The 22,578-nt window shown below is 31.1% G+C and overlaps 1 protein-coding gene across 14 annotated transcripts in view; it reads left to right on the forward strand.

The window, feature by feature from the left end:
• Nucleotides 1-22,578, forward strand: part of LOC130897076 (neurobeachin) — a 735,983-nt gene that overhangs the window by 438,944 nt on the left and 274,461 nt on the right. For 9 of the 14 annotated variants that reach the window (XM_057805651.1, XM_057805649.1, XM_057805647.1 and 6 more), the window contains 7 exons: nucleotides 4,764-4,904; nucleotides 9,683-9,828; nucleotides 12,254-12,467; nucleotides 17,021-17,273; nucleotides 19,093-19,480; nucleotides 20,472-20,608; nucleotides 21,554-21,870. In XM_057805651.1, the coding sequence (XP_057661634.1) occupies nucleotides 4,764-4,904; nucleotides 9,683-9,828; nucleotides 12,254-12,467; nucleotides 17,021-17,273; nucleotides 19,093-19,480; nucleotides 20,472-20,608; nucleotides 21,554-21,870 (1,596 nt within the window). The remainder of the gene's footprint in view (nucleotides 1-4,763; nucleotides 4,905-9,682; nucleotides 9,829-12,253; nucleotides 12,468-17,020; nucleotides 17,274-19,092; nucleotides 19,481-20,471; nucleotides 20,609-21,553; nucleotides 21,871-22,578) is intronic. The other 5 variants (XM_057805655.1, XM_057805652.1, XM_057805648.1 and 2 more) reach the window with 1 other exon arrangement.

The raw sequence follows: 22,578 nt of genomic DNA on the forward strand, positions 1-22,578 counted from the left end.
CTCCTCTATATCGGTGTTTGGGTATTCTTTTTTCAAAGTTGTATTATTTATTACCTACAACTAAGCTCTTCACCAATGATTATTTTGTCAATTATTTTGTTTTCAAAAATATTGAACTAGATTCGATAATTTTATCTTCTGTAAAAACTTTATTGGCACAGCTTTAGACACTCACCTAACTATCAGGTTTTGAAAACTTTTTCAGAAATAATCGCCAAAAAGAATAAACTTTTCATCATTCTCAAATTATGTATTATATCCTGAAAATATTTTTCTTCCAAAATATTACATTATTATTCGAGTGGTAGTTATATTATTAAATTGAAAGAACACGAATTTATATTGAGCATATAACGCAAATTAGAATGTTGAATTATCTTTCGGTGTTGTGAATGACATCCTAGGTTATTCTACAATATTGGAATTTGCCTTGTTCTCATTTCATAAATATTCATTTATTAATTACTTCATCAATATAGTTTAACAAAATTTATTTTACGTTTATTCTGTTGCACTCATTCATATACTATTGATTTGTTTGAGGATACAGGAGTACAGGAATGCTTGAAGAACAGCTTGTCTATACGAACGCAACCATGTTCACATTTGCATATTCAGTATTCAGTAATTATCCAGCTACGGCAGTTTAAATTGGATTTTGCAAAATAATTTATGCTAACACACTGCTTGTATTAATAACAAAAAATTGTGAATTTTGAAAGGTTTAAACAGATCAATCTTTAACAACAAACGCAATGAAAAATACGTTTAAATAAATACCTTTCTATTTATTTAAAATAATCGTTGGACTATAAATTGGATGAACAAAAAATAGCGCACGATTAAAGTGAAATTGATAGATATCTGTTGATGAACGGAGCTTAAAACCTAGGTGTGTTATAAATTTACTTCTTCGTTAAAACAACCCTACACCTTATATCAATTTGTAAGGCATCGGGGTATGAAACTTTGTTTATCTACAAAGTCCACGAAATCAAGGTTACTAACTTTCTCTTCAAAGTTTTGACGCTTCCCTAAATCTATATACTTTCAAAATTATGTCAATTAAACGTTTTTAAAATCAAACATATACTCTAATTATTCACTATAGTAAAACAAGAAATAAACATTGCATGACCCACCAATTTTTCTGATAGTTGTAAATAGTTATTTAGATATCTTTAAATTCCCACAGAGAAATAGGTTTGACCCTGTTAACATCTGGTGATGATACGTAGTGTTAAACCAGTTATTTATGGTCATAACTATGTCCTAAAAGTAGTTAGAAGTAATAGAAGTAAAAGTAGTAATAGAACATATTAAACATACGATTTTTTAAATAAAACTAGCTTTGAATAAGGTTTCATATGCCCAGGATTTATATTTCAATCTAACCTAATCCGTCCAGTTTAAATGAATACAAGTTTGCAGTCATTCTATCTACAATATTATTTGGTTCAGCTACCTCATTTCAGTTTTTACTAGGTATAATTTTAACGATAGATAATGATAGATTTCTTCGAAGTGAAATTGAAAAAAAAGAGAAAGAACTGGTATATACCTTATGAGTATGTCTTGAAAACATTGTGTGGAAGAAGATGGTGATAGTTACCATCAACTGAAAAAGTGCTGCTATTATATTCAGCAGCAGTATTTATAGGGCAATAGGTTACACCATAGAATAGATTAGCTCTTTATCGAGTCGTGGAAGAAGAATGATCAAATTGAAAACATTGTCTATGATTCTTAAAATATCCGTTTTGGACTACTTGACGCATATTACTCTAAATATCATATCATTGAGTTAAGTTTCTACATCAACTTTTCATTTCCAAAGAAAATGGAATATCTACGAACAACAAAGCTTAGGTATATAAAACCTTATTTTTTTATATGAAAAGCAAGCTCAAGGAGGTAAACCCTACTACACTCGAGTAGTTCGAGAGATGCTTATCATGTGGAGGTGATTCTGGATAACGATCTTAAACTTCTCTAGGTTGTAGTGATCGGGAAAGACGTGCATTGGAAGCTGATTCCACAGGCTTGTACTTCTCCTATAAATTGACGTTCTGGGCGTCTGCAGGCGTGGGCGTGGGCATTCAAAAATTATTGGAATGGAATCAAATACACGAAAGAGAAAATTTTTAGAAATGGTTCACATTCAGAAGAACGAAAAAGCTATAAATGATAAAAAAGACCTAAATAATTTAAGTAAAATTTATAGCTCCATTTTGTAAATTCTAATGAAACTACAAATAAATTAATTGATTACTGCTACATATTTGAGATGTAAAGATTAGGGAAAAATTAATTTTTCTCATTAGAACAAATTTCTATTTTGATTTTATTCTTATTTTGTTACTCATGATGTAGGTGATCTCGTGATTAATATAAATACGTAAATTGTCAGAGTCAATATCATATTTTGATAAAGACTGAAGTTAAGTCGTAACGTCAGTTTTTCATCAACCTTTCAAAAATCGTTTCTATCAACGTCAATTTGAATATTGAATTTTGAAACCTATGAATTTAGAATTTTCAACAGAATTAATACAACTCAAAATACCGACAAAATCTTAATCAATTGTTTCCCAGACGATGAATACATAAGTATTCGAAAGCTCGGAAAATATAAAGTTAGTCCACTTTGGTGTTTCATTGCCACGTTCCCAATAAAAAATTACTCATTATATAGATGCATCTCAATAACAATAACGAATTAGGCTTTAGAAATTTCTGTGAAACACATTTATGTCTTCCTAGATTTCCGGTATCCGTGTTAAAAAAAAGGTCTTTCATCACTTCAAATTACCCATAAAATATAGTCGTCTGCTTAAATCAGATTACAGAAGAAATGTTGAACAAAAGAGTAAATGAACGGAATATGTTAGAAGAGTGGGACAATGAAATTAAACGGTTCAAAGAAATGGGTAGTCGGCATCATTCTCCCAATTGAAAAGAATGAATTCCGCTCAATGTAGGAGAATAACACTAGTAATAGTATTTGAGAGTTCTTACTAGACAGAAAAACGATGTATCTCAATTAGATAACTCTCAAAATACATAAAAAAGGATACATACTGTAAAATATTTACTAGATTTAATAAGTCGCACTATGGAATGAAATGATCACACAGAAATATTTATACCACTTTCATTGGTATATTAAATGCATTCGACAGAATACTCAGAAACTTTTAATGGATATTAAGAGCTTTTCCATTAGAAGTAAATGTTTGCAAAAAAATAGAATCAAAAAAAAGTTGATATAGCGACAAAAATTAAAAAATATTTTTGAACAGAATAGTTGAAACCACCACAATCTAAATAATAACAATTTAATAAAAGCTGGTATCCCTCAAAGCAGTGTTTTCTATTCGCCACTTTCAATACCGTATACGTTGCTTTCAAAGTTATATGGGGACTCAACGATTCGCATGGTTCCGTTATAGTAAAATAAAAATCAACCCGCATGGAAAGAACATAATAGATACCTAAAGTAAACAAATCTACATACAAGAGAGAGAACTATACTAAGTACTTAACAAGAGGAAATTCAAACTACTATTGAAAACAAGCTTCTAATGTACATAAACGTATGAATCACTACACAACGACCCCAAGCTGTATATACACAAAAGCAGATCTGGCTCCAAAATATGATATTAAAATGGAAGTAATTTACTTCAATGTATTTCTTCAGCTTCACCTAGAATCCTAAAACTTATAAGATTGAAAAAAAATGGTCAATTGATCTCTTTGAGATGGAGCTTACCACTCAAGATCAAAACTAAAACAGATTAACGTATAGAACTTGAAAACTTGGAAGTACTTGAAAAGAGAAATATAGATCAGCGGATAGACATGGATATGAGAATAAGGAGTGTATCAAGAATATATCTTTCCTCATAGAATAAATGGAAATTAATGCCAAATAAAGAGGTATCGAAGAAAATAAGAAGTAAAAGAAATATATGAAAACTTGTACAAGTTGTACATATTTGGTTAATTTCCATTCAATATACGTCACTTAAATTAAACGAATAGTTATCATTTTCATAGTTTGCATTAATAGTAACTTTCTCACCTTGAATATTGAAATATTAGACAATATAAGAATAGTGCACCTTGGCCTATATCTACAAATTTACTCAATTATCGATTATTCTAAATTGCCCTCAAGTGTTATAACATTTTCTGTAACTAAACAATAGAAAATTCTAAGGCTATTAAAGCAACGCATGACAAGAGAAATAAAAACTTGATGTAATTTGAGCCATAAGTCAAAATTTGGAGTAAAAAGTCATAAAACTCGATTTCTGGAATAAATAATTGAAACACAGTATATTTTTGACACCTATTGGCGTGCTTATCACATATATAATGTGTGATATAGTTTTGGAAGGAAAAACCTGATCTCACATGAAAATCTACACTCAATAAATTCTTCAATTCATTCCTCCTCCCGATCTTGCATTGCTCATTTCCAAAAACTACGTAACAGTTTGAGGGCGACGAGGAGCCGTAGAAGCTTCTCCACCACTATGATAAGTGCCTCAATTTAGTGCTCTCTAAGACGTATTTCATTATTGGGTGAATAAATAATCAAAACAATAGAAGTGATTGTTGATATTAAATCGAATCAATTTAAATTTAGTATCGAGTAGTCTTGTGTGTAAATGGTAACATAATTCACGATTGAAATTATTTCAAATGTTGCTTTTTGAATAAACTTAATATTTAACATAATAATTCACTAACAGGTTCTCTATGACGGCAAGTTGTCAAGTGCTATTGTCTTCATGTACAACCCCGTGGCGACAGATACTCAACTTTGTCTGCAATCGGCTCCTAGAGGAAATATATCTTACTTCGTACATACACCACACGCACTCATGTTGCAAGTAAGTGATAAAATATATTTTAGTTCGAAAATATAAGTTATATATTTTTACAATGAAATAATTTGTATTTTTATGTTAGATAAATCACAAATAATACAAGTAGACACGAATTTTGCGGTATTAGTTTCCTTGGTTAATTTGTATTCACAAATTCACAAAAATATATAAGTATCAGTAATAACTTAAAATTAACTACATATATGTGATTAACAATTTTATACTTTAGGCATTCAGTTTTGACAAAATAGTTTTTCTAGGGATTGGAGATGTTTATCATATGCATTCAAACTGTTGCTTTGCATAATTAATAAGAAAATGAGGAAAAAAGAATCTACTAAAATTGGAGTGTCTTTCATATTAATGGTGATATTATCTCGATCAGTAATCAGTAGTTATCAAAATTCAAATAATTGACAAATATTTAAGAATGCCTCTGTTCAAGAGTCTATTAAACAATTTCTATAGAGTAAGGATGGAAGCAATATAATCAATATTGTCCAATCTACACAGCGATGAATATGTATGAAATAAGTGATTAATCATGAATAACGTAATGTCATTATGTTATTCATGAGCTGCCTTAATTCAATTTGATATTTTTGAATATTTCACTCTATTCAAAGTTAGCAGTGATGTTAGAAATTAAGCGATATTTATATAGAATATTTTCTGATGAGCCCAAAGTACAAATTATGTGTTTCAAATTTTATTGTATATTATTTTTATTATATATATTCAGTCTATATTTAGGACTTTTCGGAAAATATTATCTGAGTTCAGGTAGATCACTTATCAGCTGATTGATGATCCTAAACCAGAAAGAGATTTATATACAGTTCACAAATATTCAATTTTGGGTGGAAATTTCAAATTTAAAATATAATACAAAACAACTTTTTATCGAAATAGACAAACGTCCAAACTGTCTGAACACAAAGGACGACAGCCTGAGATTGGCATTAACTTGGAAACACCTTCATCCACTTCACTCCAATACCACTACGGCCAACAACCCTCCGAGAAGCCGAAAGACAACAAAAGCTCTTATCAACAAATCCAAACTTCCTTCTGACATCAAAACAAAACTCACACCTCGAGAGAAATCATCCGGCATTCCTCGTATATACGTTCTTCCGAAAATTCACAAACCTGATCTTCTATTACGTCCCATCGTTAGTGCATTCAATTGTCCCACCCAACTTCTGGCCAAATATCTTGCTGGAATTCTTCACCCAATTGAACAATTCCAATCGTACGTCCAAAACTCTCGTCATTTCATCGACCTACTCACAGGTTTCGATATTTCTCCCACAGATATTTTTGTCAGCTTTGATATTATCTCTTCATTTACCAACATTCCCATCGATAAAATTATCTGTCTATCCTAAACACTAGTCACTACATCGCTCCAGATTATCTTTCGATCATCAAACATTGTTTGTCCAATACCTACTTCATATTCCAATGAAATTTCTATCGGAAACTCAAAGTTGCCCCCATGGAATCTCCTTTCTCTCCCTTCATTGCCAACATTTTCACGGACCATTTTGAAAATGAAGCACTATCCTCCTGCCCTCTCCAACCAAGTTGTTGGCTACGATATGTTGATGATACTTTTGTCATTTGGCCTCATGGAAGAGATACTTTAGATTCCTTCCTGCTCCATCTGACTGGAGTACATCCTTGTATACAGTTCACAATGTAGGTATAAGAGAAGTCGTCTCTGCTGTTCCTTCACGTCATAATCAGAAAACTTTCTCCACACGTTTTCTCTCACTCCGTCTATCGCAAACTCACTCATACCAATCGTTTCCTCAACGCTCAATCCCATCATCATCCGGCCTACCTTAACTCTGTCACTGATACAAAATGCTTATAACAAATCCCAAATTTCTAGGAACATCCACAAATATTCATCTCCAACTCCTCCATCCTCCTCCACTGGTTTGAAAGATTAACTGAGGGTGTCCCTTCCTTACATCAAAGGTGTAACAGACAAAATTTGCAGAATCCTCAAACCCCACGGTATTCGCACAATCTTCAAACCCAATCAGACACTCTCCCATCTAAAATACCCAATGAGCACTATGCAGTGTATGAAATCCCTTGCTCAGACTGCTCTCGTTCCTATATTAGCCAGACAAATCGACGTATTTCCGTCAGAGCCAAGGAGTACTTGTTGTCTGTCACTGATCGTTTCTATACTGGACACACAATCCATTTCAATAGAACCAAAACTATCATCTCACTCCGCTTCTTCTAGTCCAGGATTATTCGAGATGCTATCGAAGTAGAGAAACGTCCAAACTGTCTGAACACAAAGGACGACAGCCTGAGATTGCCGTTAGCTTGGAAACACCTTCATCCACTTCACTCCAATACCACTCCGGCCAACAACTCTTCCTCTAAAACCCTCCGAGAAGCCGATCCCCGCACATTTATTACCCCTCCCGCCAATAATATACTTCACATGCGCGCTAAAACCCCAAACGCCGCCAACAGGTCCCCTATAACCACAAGGTCCAGGCGACTTGCTCTCCAGTTAGCTCAAGACCAGCTGTGAGTGTGCTAATGACAACAGGGTTCTTGATACTTCCCATTTTCTCGGTGAGATTCCATGGAGTAGGCAGATTGAGGCCTAACCTAACCAACCGAAAAAAAGGGGTGATTCGCTGCGTGGAGTGGACAGATCGAGACCACGGAATCGGATCACTTCTTACCAATGAACGAATAACCAACTTTCTCTTGATAATGGCTCCAAAGTGGGAGCCGAAACATCGAGAATTTTCGAAATTCTAATGCGGTTCAACTCCTATATATCCTAATGGTATATATGTATAATTGATTACCTAGTGAATTTCATTTTCATGCCTCTTTTTGCCCATTCGTGAAATCTAATTTATTTGGCAAGAAAGCTTTTTGTTAGCAATATAAAAGCGACGCCGACGGTGAAAAATAAGAATTAAGTTAGTTTTAAAGCACGGCACTACAAAAAGATCTCCAAGAAAATTGAAGTCAACAAGGTAACTTAATATTTCCTGTAGTTAATGAGATTATATTTCTTAATTGAAATTAGATTTACCTCGAGCTTATGATCGTTAGTGTTATGAATATAAATGAATTTCCTTTTTGCTTTGTTGATAGTTGAAGAGGCCTAAATCCGTGAAAAATTTTTAATGATGAGCTTGGAAATCGTTTTTAGTTAACCTATTTCCATCGTAAACTTCAACAGTAGGTAAAATTAGACAAATGTTGTAATTATATAAAAAGACACACAATTCTTTCAGTTTCCTCTCTTATTTTTTGTTATCAGTTCTTATTATTACAAAATAACATCGTAAACTGCGACAAAATGATTAATAAACGTAATGAAGAAAAAATATCTCTCAAAACACCACAGAAAGAAGGTATAAAAAATGTCTGCCTTATGTCGACTTTGATTGATTGTTTCAGTCGAATTAAGAAAAAAATGGGAACACGAACTTGGTGTGAATTATTGCACTATTGATTTATTTGAAAATTCTACTTTTCTTATTCCCCCCAGGTTTGGTCTAGCCAAATTGTGACTCGTAGCTAAAAATTAAAACAACATAAAACAACAATTACTGTCGAAATCTTCCAAATTTGATATTTCAAAATTCAAGAAATAGCCTGAAAATTATATTCATGTTAACACATGATAAAATTATTGATATAATTCTATTCAAAATTTATTAATATCGATGTAAACAATTTTATGATTGAAACCAGAGAGTTTTAATTGGATGGCTTCAATGTCGGATATATAACACCAAAATTAAATCGAGCTAAATAGTCACTTTTACAAATAATTTGGAAGTAGTGATACAAATAAGTTCAATACAATTATATCCTGGGCAAGAAAAAATTGGAGACTAATGGGGAAGCATATAAAATCACAATCAAGCTCTGTATTCCAAAAGAGTATATCAAAATATACATTCACCCCAGCATTTCTAAGAATTTCTACATGAAAGTTAGGGATTTTATAATCAAATTGCTACCGTATATATGCAAAAAAATTGTGGAAAAAGTCAAGGATCGCAAGAATTTCTTTACCTAAACCAAAGTTTTATTATAAAAAGTTGCTCCTATGTAATTATCCTATAAAACAAAATAAAAATGTTCCTCTCCTATCTCTCTATTTCCTATAAAAAAAATATTTTATTTAAATATTTAAATAATTTAAAAATTTACTAATCTATACCACATAATATGCACACGTTTGCATGCTACCTATTATGCGTTTTTCAAACGTAATTTTTCCAGTAGGACTACTAAATGATCTATTTATTCAATGCTTTGTCGTTCGACTCCTTCTAGAATTGATTAAATATCTTTTGATTTTTACGAAGCTTCGAGCTTAAATCGCATTTGTCATTGAATTGTTTTTCACTCCAAGCTTGATTTAAATATGATGGCTTCAGCAACAACTAAATCATGGTCACAATACAAGCAACCACGGTTTTTACTGTTTTATCAAAACAAAACTAAGTATAGTAACTTCACAAATTCTAGCAAAAGAAGTAACAGAAGTAACTAACTTTTCATTCGAATCAATATCTCCCGATATTAGCGCGTTACATCTTTTTATATTACCCTAGATTGAACCGTAACGATTAAAATCAATAAAGAGCCGGAAATTAATTTTTTGTGATCGTTACCTATATTAATATCATCTGATATATCAAAATTATTACGGTTATAATTCTTACGTAAGTGTTAATATTTCAAATAAATTCTTAATTTTTATTTTATAGGATGTCAAAGCGGTGATTACACACTCCATTCATAGTACTTTAAACTCTGTTGGTGGAATTCAAGTTCTGTTTCCTTTATTTTCTCAACTGGACCTGCCTTATGAATCTAATGGTTCATCAGATTTGAAAAGAGATCCTACTTTATGGTAAGAATATTATATTACTGACTTGATTGAGTATATATTAAATGTCAACATAACTTGTGAATCAGTATTCACAGTTTTCTAAACATACAATAGTTATTTATGCGACAAGTGAGTAAAGTGATACTTTTTTTCACGAGTAGGACGATTTGACCGGCAATTCCTACGAGTTTCGTACAAAATTTTTTTTACGTTCGTAGACATAAAAAAATTCGACAAAACTTTTATCAATGTTTATTTTGTAACAGTAATATTAAATGTACAACTGTGAGCATTATTAATTTGAAGTGAAGAAGAAGTTATATTACTATTGGTAGAAATAACATCGTCTATAGTTGTATTAGTATTTATTGGATTGTTGGTAGAATCGTGAACATTTACAATGTTGTTTTTGAAGTCGAACTAGTTATTCCCGTTAAAATTTTCACTGCGGAATCCATTTTGTTTTTTTATTGAGTGGTCAACGTGACCCTCCGCAACTGTGTTGAATTTCCACCCATCGTGCTTCTTTAGTTGAATTATATCACTACCGGAATCTGTTAATAGAGACGCCGAAGAGCAAAAAGAAATGGTCTGTTTTGACATTTGTTCGTCGTTAGTTTTTATATTTTTTATAAATGTTTAGTTTAATCTATTGTCAGATATTTCAACAAAAACAGTAAATCGACGTTGAACATGAGTTTTTGTATTAGATACTGTGATAATTAAAACATTTCTGGTATTATTAATATTGTTACACTTAATTTTATATAATTCCTCCCACCGCAGAGCTCCTGCGATTCTGAACATTAAATCAACCTGAAAGATGTTACAAATATCTAATTTCACATTAACAATTTTTTCTGTCATACCTTATGCATGAGATAATGATCGTCTGGAGCTTTCAACAGAAACAATTTCTTCATATACAATGAGCTTCAAGTATTTACTGATGTCGTTTTTACCATTAGGGTGCCTTTCAGCTTTGAATAAGTCGTTCGATGTGTTGAAGACTTTCACATTTTGGATTTAGTTTCAAAGTAAGCTAGTAACACTCTTTCTGTGAAGCTGTTTATCACTTTTTTAGTACGCCACTCCATAAAATAATTATATTCCTTCAAATACTGTTCCCTGGATTTTCCAGGTAGAAGATTCATAGCCGATTCAACAACATCTTCTGGTTTAAACTTTCTTCACTATTACTGTCCATCACTAATAATAATACTACACTTCTTTTAATTAGACACAAATCGGATTTTCTTGAATGAATATCAATATGATTATTTTATTACTAAGCAACCAAAACCTTATAGAAGGAAAAAAAGAAGTTACTTTTTGAACATAAAAAGCAGTTTTAACCAATTATGATCAATAAATCTAAGTGATGATTCCACATGTTCGCTGTACCTACGGAGATTACTAGTAAAAATTAAATCAAATGCACATCTTAAGATACATATGTGAATTAGAAAAAATTCTTGAAGAAATGATGACATGAAAATGGAAAATAAATAAGTTACAAGTCTTTAACTAATAAACATCCAGATGTATTAGAAATACTACTATTTAGACATTATAAACATAAAAAATCACAACTGATAAGGGAAATCTAATGGGATCGATTATATAATGACACTATCTCCCTTTGAGCTTTTTGCCTCATCCCAACAAACATCATTCAGTTTTCGCACCATAAGGTTGTGAGGTTATAAATTGTAAACTTTCTACTGTCTCACTAGCACTGCTTATATCCTAGTATTCAGCTATGTACCAGTTAACTACATTAGATATTGCATTATTTTTGTTGTTATTAAGTAGGATGCTCAGTTTTCAGTCAGTTTAGTTCTGTAAATGAGTTTTTATTCTCGAGTTTTTTTGGTTTGTTGATTATGATTGGTTTATGATTTATATACTCATATACCTGGATTGTGAAATTTTTATATGCTTGAAATAGATTTCGCTGAGTAAAAAGTATTTTGGGGTGATCATAATATCTATATCATAGCTTGCAACAAAAATCTTGAATTGTGAATAATGTTGTTTCAATATATTGACATTTCATGTGCATTTGTTCATTAACTAGTTTTGTTTATTCCATAAAAACATAAATAATAACAGCAACAACTATAACTATTTCAAATAGTCAAATTCTATTACCCGGGGAAAAAATGGACGTGTAGGATTATAGACATATATTTTCGTGATAAAAATATTCCATGCGAAAAATTCACTACTTTTGTACCCGATCTCTATCATATTATATATATTACTTCCACAACTTCCAGATAATATGTCAAAATATAAAGAATATTCTTTGAAAATAGAATTGTTAACAAGCTTTCATACTAATTTTGTTTTTCTATAGATTTTATTACTTCACCAGCATAGATACTAATTTGTATATGTCAGTATTTCAAATGTTTGTCAATAAATCCACCTGATTTTTCAGCTCCAAATTACTGGGTTTTATCTGCGAGTTAGTGGAAACGTCTCCAACAGTTCAGCAGCATATGATACAGAATCGAGGATTCTTGGTAATCAGTTTTATGCTGCAGAGATCATCTAGAGACCACTTGACCATAGATGTTCTAGGATCATTTCTCAGTTTAACAAAGTATCTAGTTACCTGTTTAAGTGCCAATAGCGAATTACTGTTGAAACAGGTATGTTAATTGTTATACTTGAAATATGCAAAGAATAAATTAAGAGCTATTATTGCTCTGCAACCAGAAATCCTCTTCAACCATTTTGTATGTTTTTGTAATTTTTGTAATTTTGTAATTTTCACAATTGTTGAGTTTGAAACACGTTGTCAGTCGAGTAGTGTCGAAATACTTGAATTTTGTGCAAAACCTCGAAAGATACTGTAAAAAATTATTTGGAACTGGGGATGTGATATAATCCTGTCAAAAATCTTTGAATTGGTGCCTTCCAACTGAGCATATACATATTTCTTGACTTGAAATAGTAGAAATAGGAACCTTATAAATTTAACTCTTTGGTAACGGCCATTTTACATGGCTGTTGTGAAGGTATTTTCAACTAAAAATTAATACCCGTTTTTAGTCTAAAGGAAACATGCTAGAGAATTGGCAATAAGTCGATTCCCTAAAATAAAAATATTTTTATGAATGTTTATCTGTTAAGATTTAATTAAACAATCAGTAGTGGTAATAGACTTTATTGCCTGTTAATTAGAATATAAATTATACATCTGGTCAACAGAGCACCACACATAGAATTGGCTTGTTATGATAAAAGTCGAGCGCATGAGCCCTTCCACACATATAAGAGATCATGCGCTTTCTCCACAACGATACACAATCTTATTAAATATGTACTAACCTGCATAATTTTATGGCTTCTATAAATATTGTACATGACGTTATCACAGTTAACCTTACTTCATTTGTTTCTTAGTTGCTACAAGTTTTATTGAGAATCTTTTAAACTCTATTCCAGTGCTTTCAAGTGTAACATTCTTTTGAATTTACAATTTTCTGTTTGTAGTAGTTTGTAGTCTTTCGTTTTTATTTATTCATTCACTATTTAAAGATAATCAGCGAATTTTAACTGTGTGAATATACGAGGATGTATTGATATCTAGTTAGCCTAGACCAGTTACATGCATAAATAAAATATTGCGTTACTATAGCAACGAACAATAACTTATTAGAAGTGACGTCAAACAAGTAAACCAGAGTTACGCAATAAATTAAAAGAAAAAAGATGTCCACCGAAATTGTGAAAATCGACAATTGGAGTATGGAGCAATCATCAAGTACCTGTATTTAAAAGGGTTAAGAGGTAAGCAGATTTACGAAGATATGCTTAATACCCTTGGGTATCAATGTCCTTCGTGAAAAATTGGACTGCAAGCTTCAAAAGAGGTAAATTTTCCATTGAAGATGATGACCGATCGGGAAGGCCAGTTTCTGTGTCAGTCCCCGAAAATATCGAAGCAGTTCACGGCATGATTTTATCAGACTAAAATTGGGCTAAAACGGATATCTTAGGTACTGAATATTTCATATGAACGCGAATAAATTAAAGAGAAAAGACGCGGAAAACTATCCAAATGTGTTTTGTTTTTACAGGACAACGCCCCTGCACACAAATCTCATGTTGCAATGTAAAAAATTCGTGATTTAGGGTTTGAATTACTAGAACACCCCCTTATTCACCAGAATTGGCTCCGTCCGACTATCATCTCTTTTTTCAACTTAAAAAAAGTTTAAAATGTAAATTTTCTTCCAACGAGGAAGTAATAAAAGCTGTGGAGGTCTGGTTTGCAGAGCAAGAAGAAACATTTTTTTTGAAAGATCTATCCAATTAAGAGGAGATTATGTTGAGTAATAAAATATTTTAACATTGAAATTTTGTTTGGTTCTATAGTAGGCTAAGAATTTTTCAATATATCCTAGTAAATACGTGAAATTACAAATTATACATACCCCTGCGTGCGAAAAAGAACAATGCTTTTTAAACGGTAGTTTCATCATTACATCCGAAAGGTTGCAATTTTTTAGATTGGAGTGACACTAAAAAAATCAAAAATTGCATGGAAAATTCAAGCCAAGATCATCAACGTTATGGTCTCATTATTCAATGTTGAAAACTACCATAAATTTAAATTTTGCAGTTCAAAGGATTTTGTCAAAAGGATTGAATCACTGTGTATTCTCAACATTTTGTCAAACTGAACTATTTTAGAATTTTTGACTTTTAATCAAATTTTAGTTGTCTAACATTTACCTAGTCCTAGCTTTTATTGTAAAAATTTGATACCCAATTGATTTTATTGTAAAAGTATTATTTAGAATTATAGTTCAATTTTCTGGTCGAAGTTGAATTTAGGACAAAGACTCTATCAATTATCTTGTTTTTACAAACTGATCGAAACCTACTGATTGGAAATTTGTCAATCAATATTATTATATTATTTCAATTATTCAGACACTTCAATTATTTAATTATAATTTATTTATTCTCAATTATTGCTGTGAAATATAATTTCAATCTATTTGCACTTTTTAATTCTACAAGTGTTAAAGATATTTCAAATATTTTTCACTTGTCGTGACTGTGAAAGTTCAAATTCTTCTTGCTTAAACTGCTATGTTTTTGTTCCTTTCAAAACTTCAGGAAGTATTTGAACTGAGTTGGGTGAAATATATTATTTCAGTCGTATTTTATTATGATATTAACATATTTAAAATGAAATGTCAAATACAATAAAGACTCACAAAACTTCTTCATTTCAATAAACATTTTCTACTTCGCTTTTTGCAACGATTTTACCAATATTTGTTTCCAAATACTATGATTTAAAAAGTAGGCAACATACCACATATGACTCACTCGTATTGAAGTTTTTAATAACAAAAAAATTGAATCATAAAGTATCTACTACTGAAAAATTATCTGTGGGTCTAATCTACATTATTACATAATATTGTTTTTTAATTCTCAGAAAAGGGAAGCTATTTAAAGTTCCTTGAAAAAGTAAAATCACTTTTTGCCTTATAAACACATAAAATATTGTTTTTATTCCTTTGCTATTTTATGTGTAATAACTGAAGTTGAGTACCAATTTATTGCATTTTCATCTCAGGAAATATTTTTCCTTCCTTCAAAAAACTTTAATAATATATTTTTCTCCAACTCGGATTTGAAATAATGGTTATGCATATTCATAAGCTTATTCCCAACTATGAACTGTACTTATATCCATGCATGTACAATTTTTTATCCAATCTTGCCTTTTTCTATGAACTTGGTAGTTCAAATGCCAAAGCATTTCTAGTAAGATTTTTCAGCTTTCTCAATTTTTTTGCATTATTATCTATTAATTGCTTTTTGCAGTTTTCCAAAAGTGATTTTTATTTTGAAGTAACAAATTTAGGTTTTCATAAGAAAATTGGAGCGTTGAATATTTGGTAGATATATTTTGCATATGAAAAAATAATTTTGATGATGTTATGTACTCTATGATCAGAAAGTTACAGAAATTAATAAAACTTGTATGTGCAAATTTCTTTCCAACGTGACCTGCTTTTCCTCTTTCTTGTTATGTTGGGGAAAATTATGCACAATCTCTTCATATTTATTTATTAGAGAAAACAATTGTTTATTTTATTGAATACAGCTCGCAATTTATCACTAAGGCAACGTATACTTTTTCTATACATCTCTATATTGAAAGACGTTTTAGACTTCTGCAGAGAGTCCCTTATCTTTTGGTGATCTCTTGCACATTGAATTGAATAATGTAGTACAATTACGAGTATATGTGCCAATATTTAAAAGATATTTCATAAAGGTTTATAGTGGTTCATTCAAAATTTTCAAAAATTTTTGGTCATAACATAAGTAATTTGTTTTTTATCTCTATGGAACCCTATTTATTCTGAGTTTTATTTGGAAGCTAATTAAAAATATAGAAAAATTCCATATTATATGTCTCTAGCGAAGTTAATAATTTTGTATTTATGATTTCCCTATGATCAAATTTGAAATATTCGCCATAGTACATACCTTATGAAAAATAGCAATAAATTGAATGCTACTCCAACTACCGAGAAATAAATCCCAAAATTGCTAGAAAAACGAAAGTACTTCACATGAGATTTTGCTCCCTATTTTAACAAGAGAATATTGGTGCATTCGAAATATTGTTCACGATTTTTTTCTTCAATCTTACATCTCCCCACTAATTAAAGGTAATACAAACTACTGTTCTATGTCAAATAGGGCACCAATGGAAACAATTTTTAGAAGCTTTTCATGATATGCACAAAGTTGAAAGTCTTAAAATTTCAATTAGATATTCTTTAACGTATCGTGCTTAAGTAGTTTTATGTTCAATATTTTCCAGATTGATCAATAGCTCCATTGGCTCATTTTCTAGTTGCCCAGGGGAACAAATAGCTCCATCAATATATCTAAATTTATACTGGGAAATACTTGAGAATATTAAATGATATTATTCTTATCAATTGCCTCGAAGTTTTTCTTGTTTCTCATAATAAATAGGCATTAAGATTATTTATAATAATTTTCATATTTTTGATAAATCAGAGGTTAGTTAACACGTTAAAAGTAATTACTTTGAAGCTAATGAATTATAAGATGTAAAATATCAATCATAAATTGTTACAAAAATTATACATGTGAATGGGTAAGTACAGGAACAGTGTGAACTATTTTGATTTAGTTGTTTTGCTTTTCATTCCTGACATGGCAGTTACTGGACCATGTCCTCTTCAATCCTGCTCTTTGGATCTACACACCAGCTTCAGTGCAAAGTCGGCTCTATTCATATTTAGCGACTGAATTTTTATCTGACACCCAAATATATTCCAATGTTAGAAGAGTCTCTACTGTGCTCCAGACAGTTCATACGTTGAAATATTATTACTGGGTCGTAAGTCCGAGAGCAAAAAGTGGTATATCGCCCAAGGGATTAGGTAAGAATTTTTTTTATAGTTACATAACCATGATCTGTCTTTTACTTTACTAGAATCATCTTATTTATGTTGCTGAAATGAATTTAAAATATATGTTGTGGAGAAACTGTTGAACTTTGAACATCAAAATAAAAAACTATTACCTGGGTACATGAGGACTTCCTAATTATATCGCCTCCGACAATATTGCTTACCTACTTCCTGTTTTGACGCATTTGTTTTTAGTCTTATTTCAGTAAAAAAGTTGATTCCATTGTATTATATAGAGAGCCTCAAATAGTTCCAACAAAAGGTTTAAAATTAAATATTGAATATATTGAAGATATAATCTGCTTCTGATTTATTATCTCAATCACGTTATTCATAGGTTGTACACTTTTTTCTTACCGCCATTGGACGTTTGTAATAAGATCGAATTAATGATTAATCAAATAAAATTCCAAACTTTTCAAGAGATGATGCGAAAAAGTAACGAGTGACATAGAAACCAGATATTAAAAACAAATGCCATACATATTAGGGAGTTTATGATATGTATACAATATAAATTTAACTGCAATCGGGTGAGGGTAGTCTAAGTTTCTCACACTAATTTTAGTAATGTATGGAAGCTCTTATATTCAAGAGATTGAGGAGAACACTGGAAATTACTTAATCTTCTACCTAATAAGTCCCACATGTGTGCAATCGGGAATTCAGAGATCTTGGGGGTGGAGGTAAGATATGAATTTGAGCCAGGTCGAAATAATCCAAGGTTTGCCATGTGGACATTGAAGTGTGCTAAGGTATCGAATCAGATGAGGTTTAAGTATGTCTTAAATGTATCAAGGTGCTTTCTATTACCATTGATAAACGCAAAGACTAAGACATTGAACCATAACTAATGGCAGCCCGTACTATAATATAATTCCAACAATGCGATGTATATGCTACTTAACAAAAACGAAAGGGTTAGACTCACCAGTTAAAGGTAACGGCAAACAAGGTCAGTATAAAAAGGTCCCAACTTTCTTATCCGTCTATAAACACTTCACATTGTGAACATTGGAAGGACCCTTTCCTTTTCTGCAAACTAATGAGTTACTATTGCACTTGTAGATGAAAAACAATCTCTTAGAGCTTGGGTGACAATCTCGGCCCTCCGTTATTGGGCTCACTCATTCTATTCCTTTGGCTTTTCGTACTGGGCCATTTCGCTGTCTGATAACATCTGACAATAATATCTACTCTCCTAATTATTCTACAAGCATTTTTTAGGAATTGCCACACTCTAGGTATGATAAACTTATAAATTCTTCTAAAGTATCGTTTAAAACTACAACAAAAGTAAAAATTCCAAATTCTGATATTGGGACAAAAAATAATTGATTAAAATAAGAATCTTCAACTGATAATGGTGAAATTCTATTTTTTGAAAGAAAATGATATTTAGTGGGCTTATGTATCTAACCTTGTGAAAAACTTTACTAATATTTAAAAAATTAATACTGTATTTATGATACGTATTGTTCCATGAAGCTTCTGTAATATAGTCAAAAATCTAATTTCTGACGTATCCATTCCTCTGTCTTTATGAGGAAAATTTTTGATGTTAAATGTTTTATAATTAGTCTTACTTCAGCAACATTATGATTCGACTTTATATGGAATAGAACCTAAGTATTGATTGATTGATTACAGTTTCTAAATCTCGAATGTATTGACCTTTTTATTCCTCTTTACTTTTTCGTGAATTATTTGGTATTTTTTTTTTAATTCAAAATTTATTTCATACCACATAAATTGTCTTTATGAATATTCAGTCATTTTATTATTCCAGACGGTCCCAGGCCAGCACAGAAGGATATCTTAGCTATACGTTCCTATATTCTTTTGTTCCTGAAGCAGCTGATAATGGTCGGTAATGGAGTTAAAGATGACGAGCTACAAAGTATCTTGAACTACCTCACAACAATTAATGAAGACGAAAACTTGCATGATGTGTTACAAATGCTTATATCACTTATGTCTGAACATCCATCATCCATGGTTCCTGCTTTCGATACAAAGTGCGGCGTCAGAACTATTTTTAAATTGTTAGCTTCAGAAAGCCAGCTTATTCGCCTCCAAGCGTTGAAGCTACTTGGATTTTTCTTGAGTCGGAGCACTCATAAACGTAAATATGATGTAATGAGTCCCTACAATCTATACACATTGTTAGCTGAAAGGTAAGAATCTCCTAGTTGTATTTTAAGATAGTAAGGTAAATATTCCAGAAAGTCCTATTAATGAATAATAGATATAATTCAAAATTTATGAAATTTTTTCTCAAAAACAGTTTAAAAATAATTTCACATTACAATTATGATAATGTAATATGAGATTTATTTATTCTGCTGTTTACTGAAAAATCTTCACTTTTTGTACATTCATTGTTTATTTCAGGCTTTTAAGTGATAAAAATGCAAATCGATGGATATTTTGATATTTATAGTTCGGATTCTCAACACGAAATAACTTAATAAAATAAAAACATATACTTTTGTTGATCCCTACCCAATGTACAGTCTTCCTCACCTAATTGCCATGTGTGGCCCAAGTAAAAGATATATGAGTTTTACTTAAGGATGATATCATAATCGCTATACATCCAAATTCTAGCAATTATGAAGATAAAAATCTGTTCTTTGTCGTACTTATAAATGAGCTATATGTTTAATCTCAAAATTTACTCCATGAACTCTTTAATATTCTGCGATTTTCTTCATTTCCATACTATGAAATCCACTGGTTGCAAAATCCAGTTTATTTGGATGCCCAGTCAGTCACTTGAGCAACAACTGATTCGCTGTCCACATTGAGATCAGCAAAACCACCAATGGGTCCAGAACCCTTTCTTGGTTTAGTTGAATGTATAGTTAATACATCTCTGAGTATTGTGCTTGTAAGATAAATTCTGCAGAGATGGATGGAAACACGGGAAAACAGAGATAGTAAAAGACAAGTAAAGGCACATTTTAATATGCCCGCCAATGCCACTGGTGCTTAGAGGAAGAAGAACCTACAGACCAAGTCATTAGCTTTTCAAAAAACATCGGCTTTTAGTATTTTTAAGTGGAACACGACGAGCGTATCAGAAGGCCTATAACCGCAACGGTCCCTGACCACCCACAAACCTAACTATGAACTGTGCCATCAATAACTTATATCACTTTTTAGGTTACTGTTGAATGAAGATACTTTATCTTTGCCAACGTATAACGTGCTGTATGAAATTATGACAGAACATATCAGCCAACAAATATTATACACTCGGCATCCTGAACCAGAATCCCATTTTAGATTGGAGAATCCTAGTAAGTTAAATCATTTCAAATATTTTCTTAACGGAAAACGCTTCTTTCAAAAGTTTTATATCAGTCCAAGACTATTTTTTGTACTAACTTATAGGTTCATATTTATTGGATAGTCCCAGAGAAATGTTGTATTAACTGTTGCAATGATACTGTTACTATAAGTATACGACTAAATAAAATCATAATTATTGTCTTCATTTCTTCAAAACTAATATGTTTCACTAAAAAACACATATCCAACCAAATAACAATGAATCATAAACAAAGCGACAAATATTTGTCGTATTTTTTAACACACTAATAATTGACTAAATTCATTTTTAATTTGTTAATTAATAAGATTTTTTCATTTTTTAATTTCTTGAAAACTACTTTGTTTTTAAACCATTCTGGCAAAACACAAGAGTTAACGTATTTCTATTATTGTCATACAAAAAGTCTAATTTTGTTTTACTCGAAGTTATCAAAATATAACAAAGTAGGATAAAAGAGGAATAGTTCATTGTAATTTCTCATGACATCTATTGAAATTTACACTGGTATATTTTAGGAATAATGAAGTTGATTAAAGATTTTACATTGATATTTCTATGTTGTTTAAAATGTTTTTCAGTACTGTATAATAAAAAATAAGTTCATAATAATAACACATTGAAATTTACACAAGAATTTAGATTTTACTTACATTCACACTCGAATAAAAAGGGAATAAGAATAATCCTATCTGATTTTGATTTGAAAAGCATTAACCTTGTTAAAATCACTATCTGGCAGTATGATTCAAAAATTAAACTTAGTTGAAGGTCAAAACTATTTGTGTTATAAGATTATTGCAAAAATAATGAACCAAACCATTAAGTTCAATAATATGGCAACAGTTATATATTTTTAGAAAGGTATATACAACAAACAATTATAACGCATCAATGTAAAATTCTTTTTTAGTGATCCTGAAAGTAGTAGCTACTCTTATTCGGCAATCAAAGCAAACAGAACAACTGTTGGATGTAAAGAAACTGTTTTTATCAGATATGACTTTATTGTGTAATAATAATAGGGAGAATAGAAGAACAGTTTTGCAGATGTCAGTATGGCAAGAATGGTTGATTGCTATGGCTTACATTCATCCAAAAAACACTGAAGAACAAAAACTTTCTGATATGGTATATTCTTTATTCAGGATGCTTCTTCATCATGCGATAAAATATGAATATGGGGGCTGGCGAGTCTGGGTTGATACACTGGCTATCGTACATTCCAAAGTAAGTTAATTTTTCAAATTTTTCTCTCTATATCTACTCTCAGTGTGTGGTAAAAAAATCTACCACTATGTGGATCAAATTAGTAAAAAATATATCATAATATTTTGATGAAAACGTTTTTTAATGTAAATTTGAGTTGTGATTTGTGGTGATAACAATAACTTTACAAAAACTTGACATCCAATATAATGAGAGCAAAATGAAGACAAATTGCAAAACATCGCTTCCAATTAAGTTTTGAATGAAAGCCTGGTGGGTATGATTCCGTTTCTCATTTAGAACTGGGCTACTGTAATTTTGAAGGAGCCAACCAAACATGCTCAACTGGGTTTAGGTGTGTCTATGACTTCTGTTATGTATTTAACGGCTGTCATGCCTAGTAAGCTCCTTATAACCGATTCCAATCGAGCTTCGAAACTCACGCCACATCGCTCTATCACTAAACCATCTCCATAACTTACTCTAAAAAAATGATGTTGAAAGAATCGGACTCACTTCTCCAATTCTTTTCTTTTCCCAAACTTTCATATTCCTTAGCCAATATAAGGCATTCAACTCGAAGTTGCCTATATAACTCTAGATTAACTGCAGGACTCTTTGTACGCAGTACAATCTCCAGCAGTTGCCTTCTTATTATTTTATTAATTACTTGAACTCTATGTTTTTCATTTACACAAAAGTAACTTTTCTGTTCCCCAAAACCCATAG

The sequence above is a fragment of the Diorhabda carinulata genome, chromosome 8 (assembly GCF_026250575.1).
Source record: "Diorhabda carinulata isolate Delta chromosome 8, icDioCari1.1, whole genome shotgun sequence".
NCBI classification, from domain to species: domain Eukaryota; kingdom Metazoa; phylum Arthropoda; class Insecta; order Coleoptera; family Chrysomelidae; genus Diorhabda; species Diorhabda carinulata.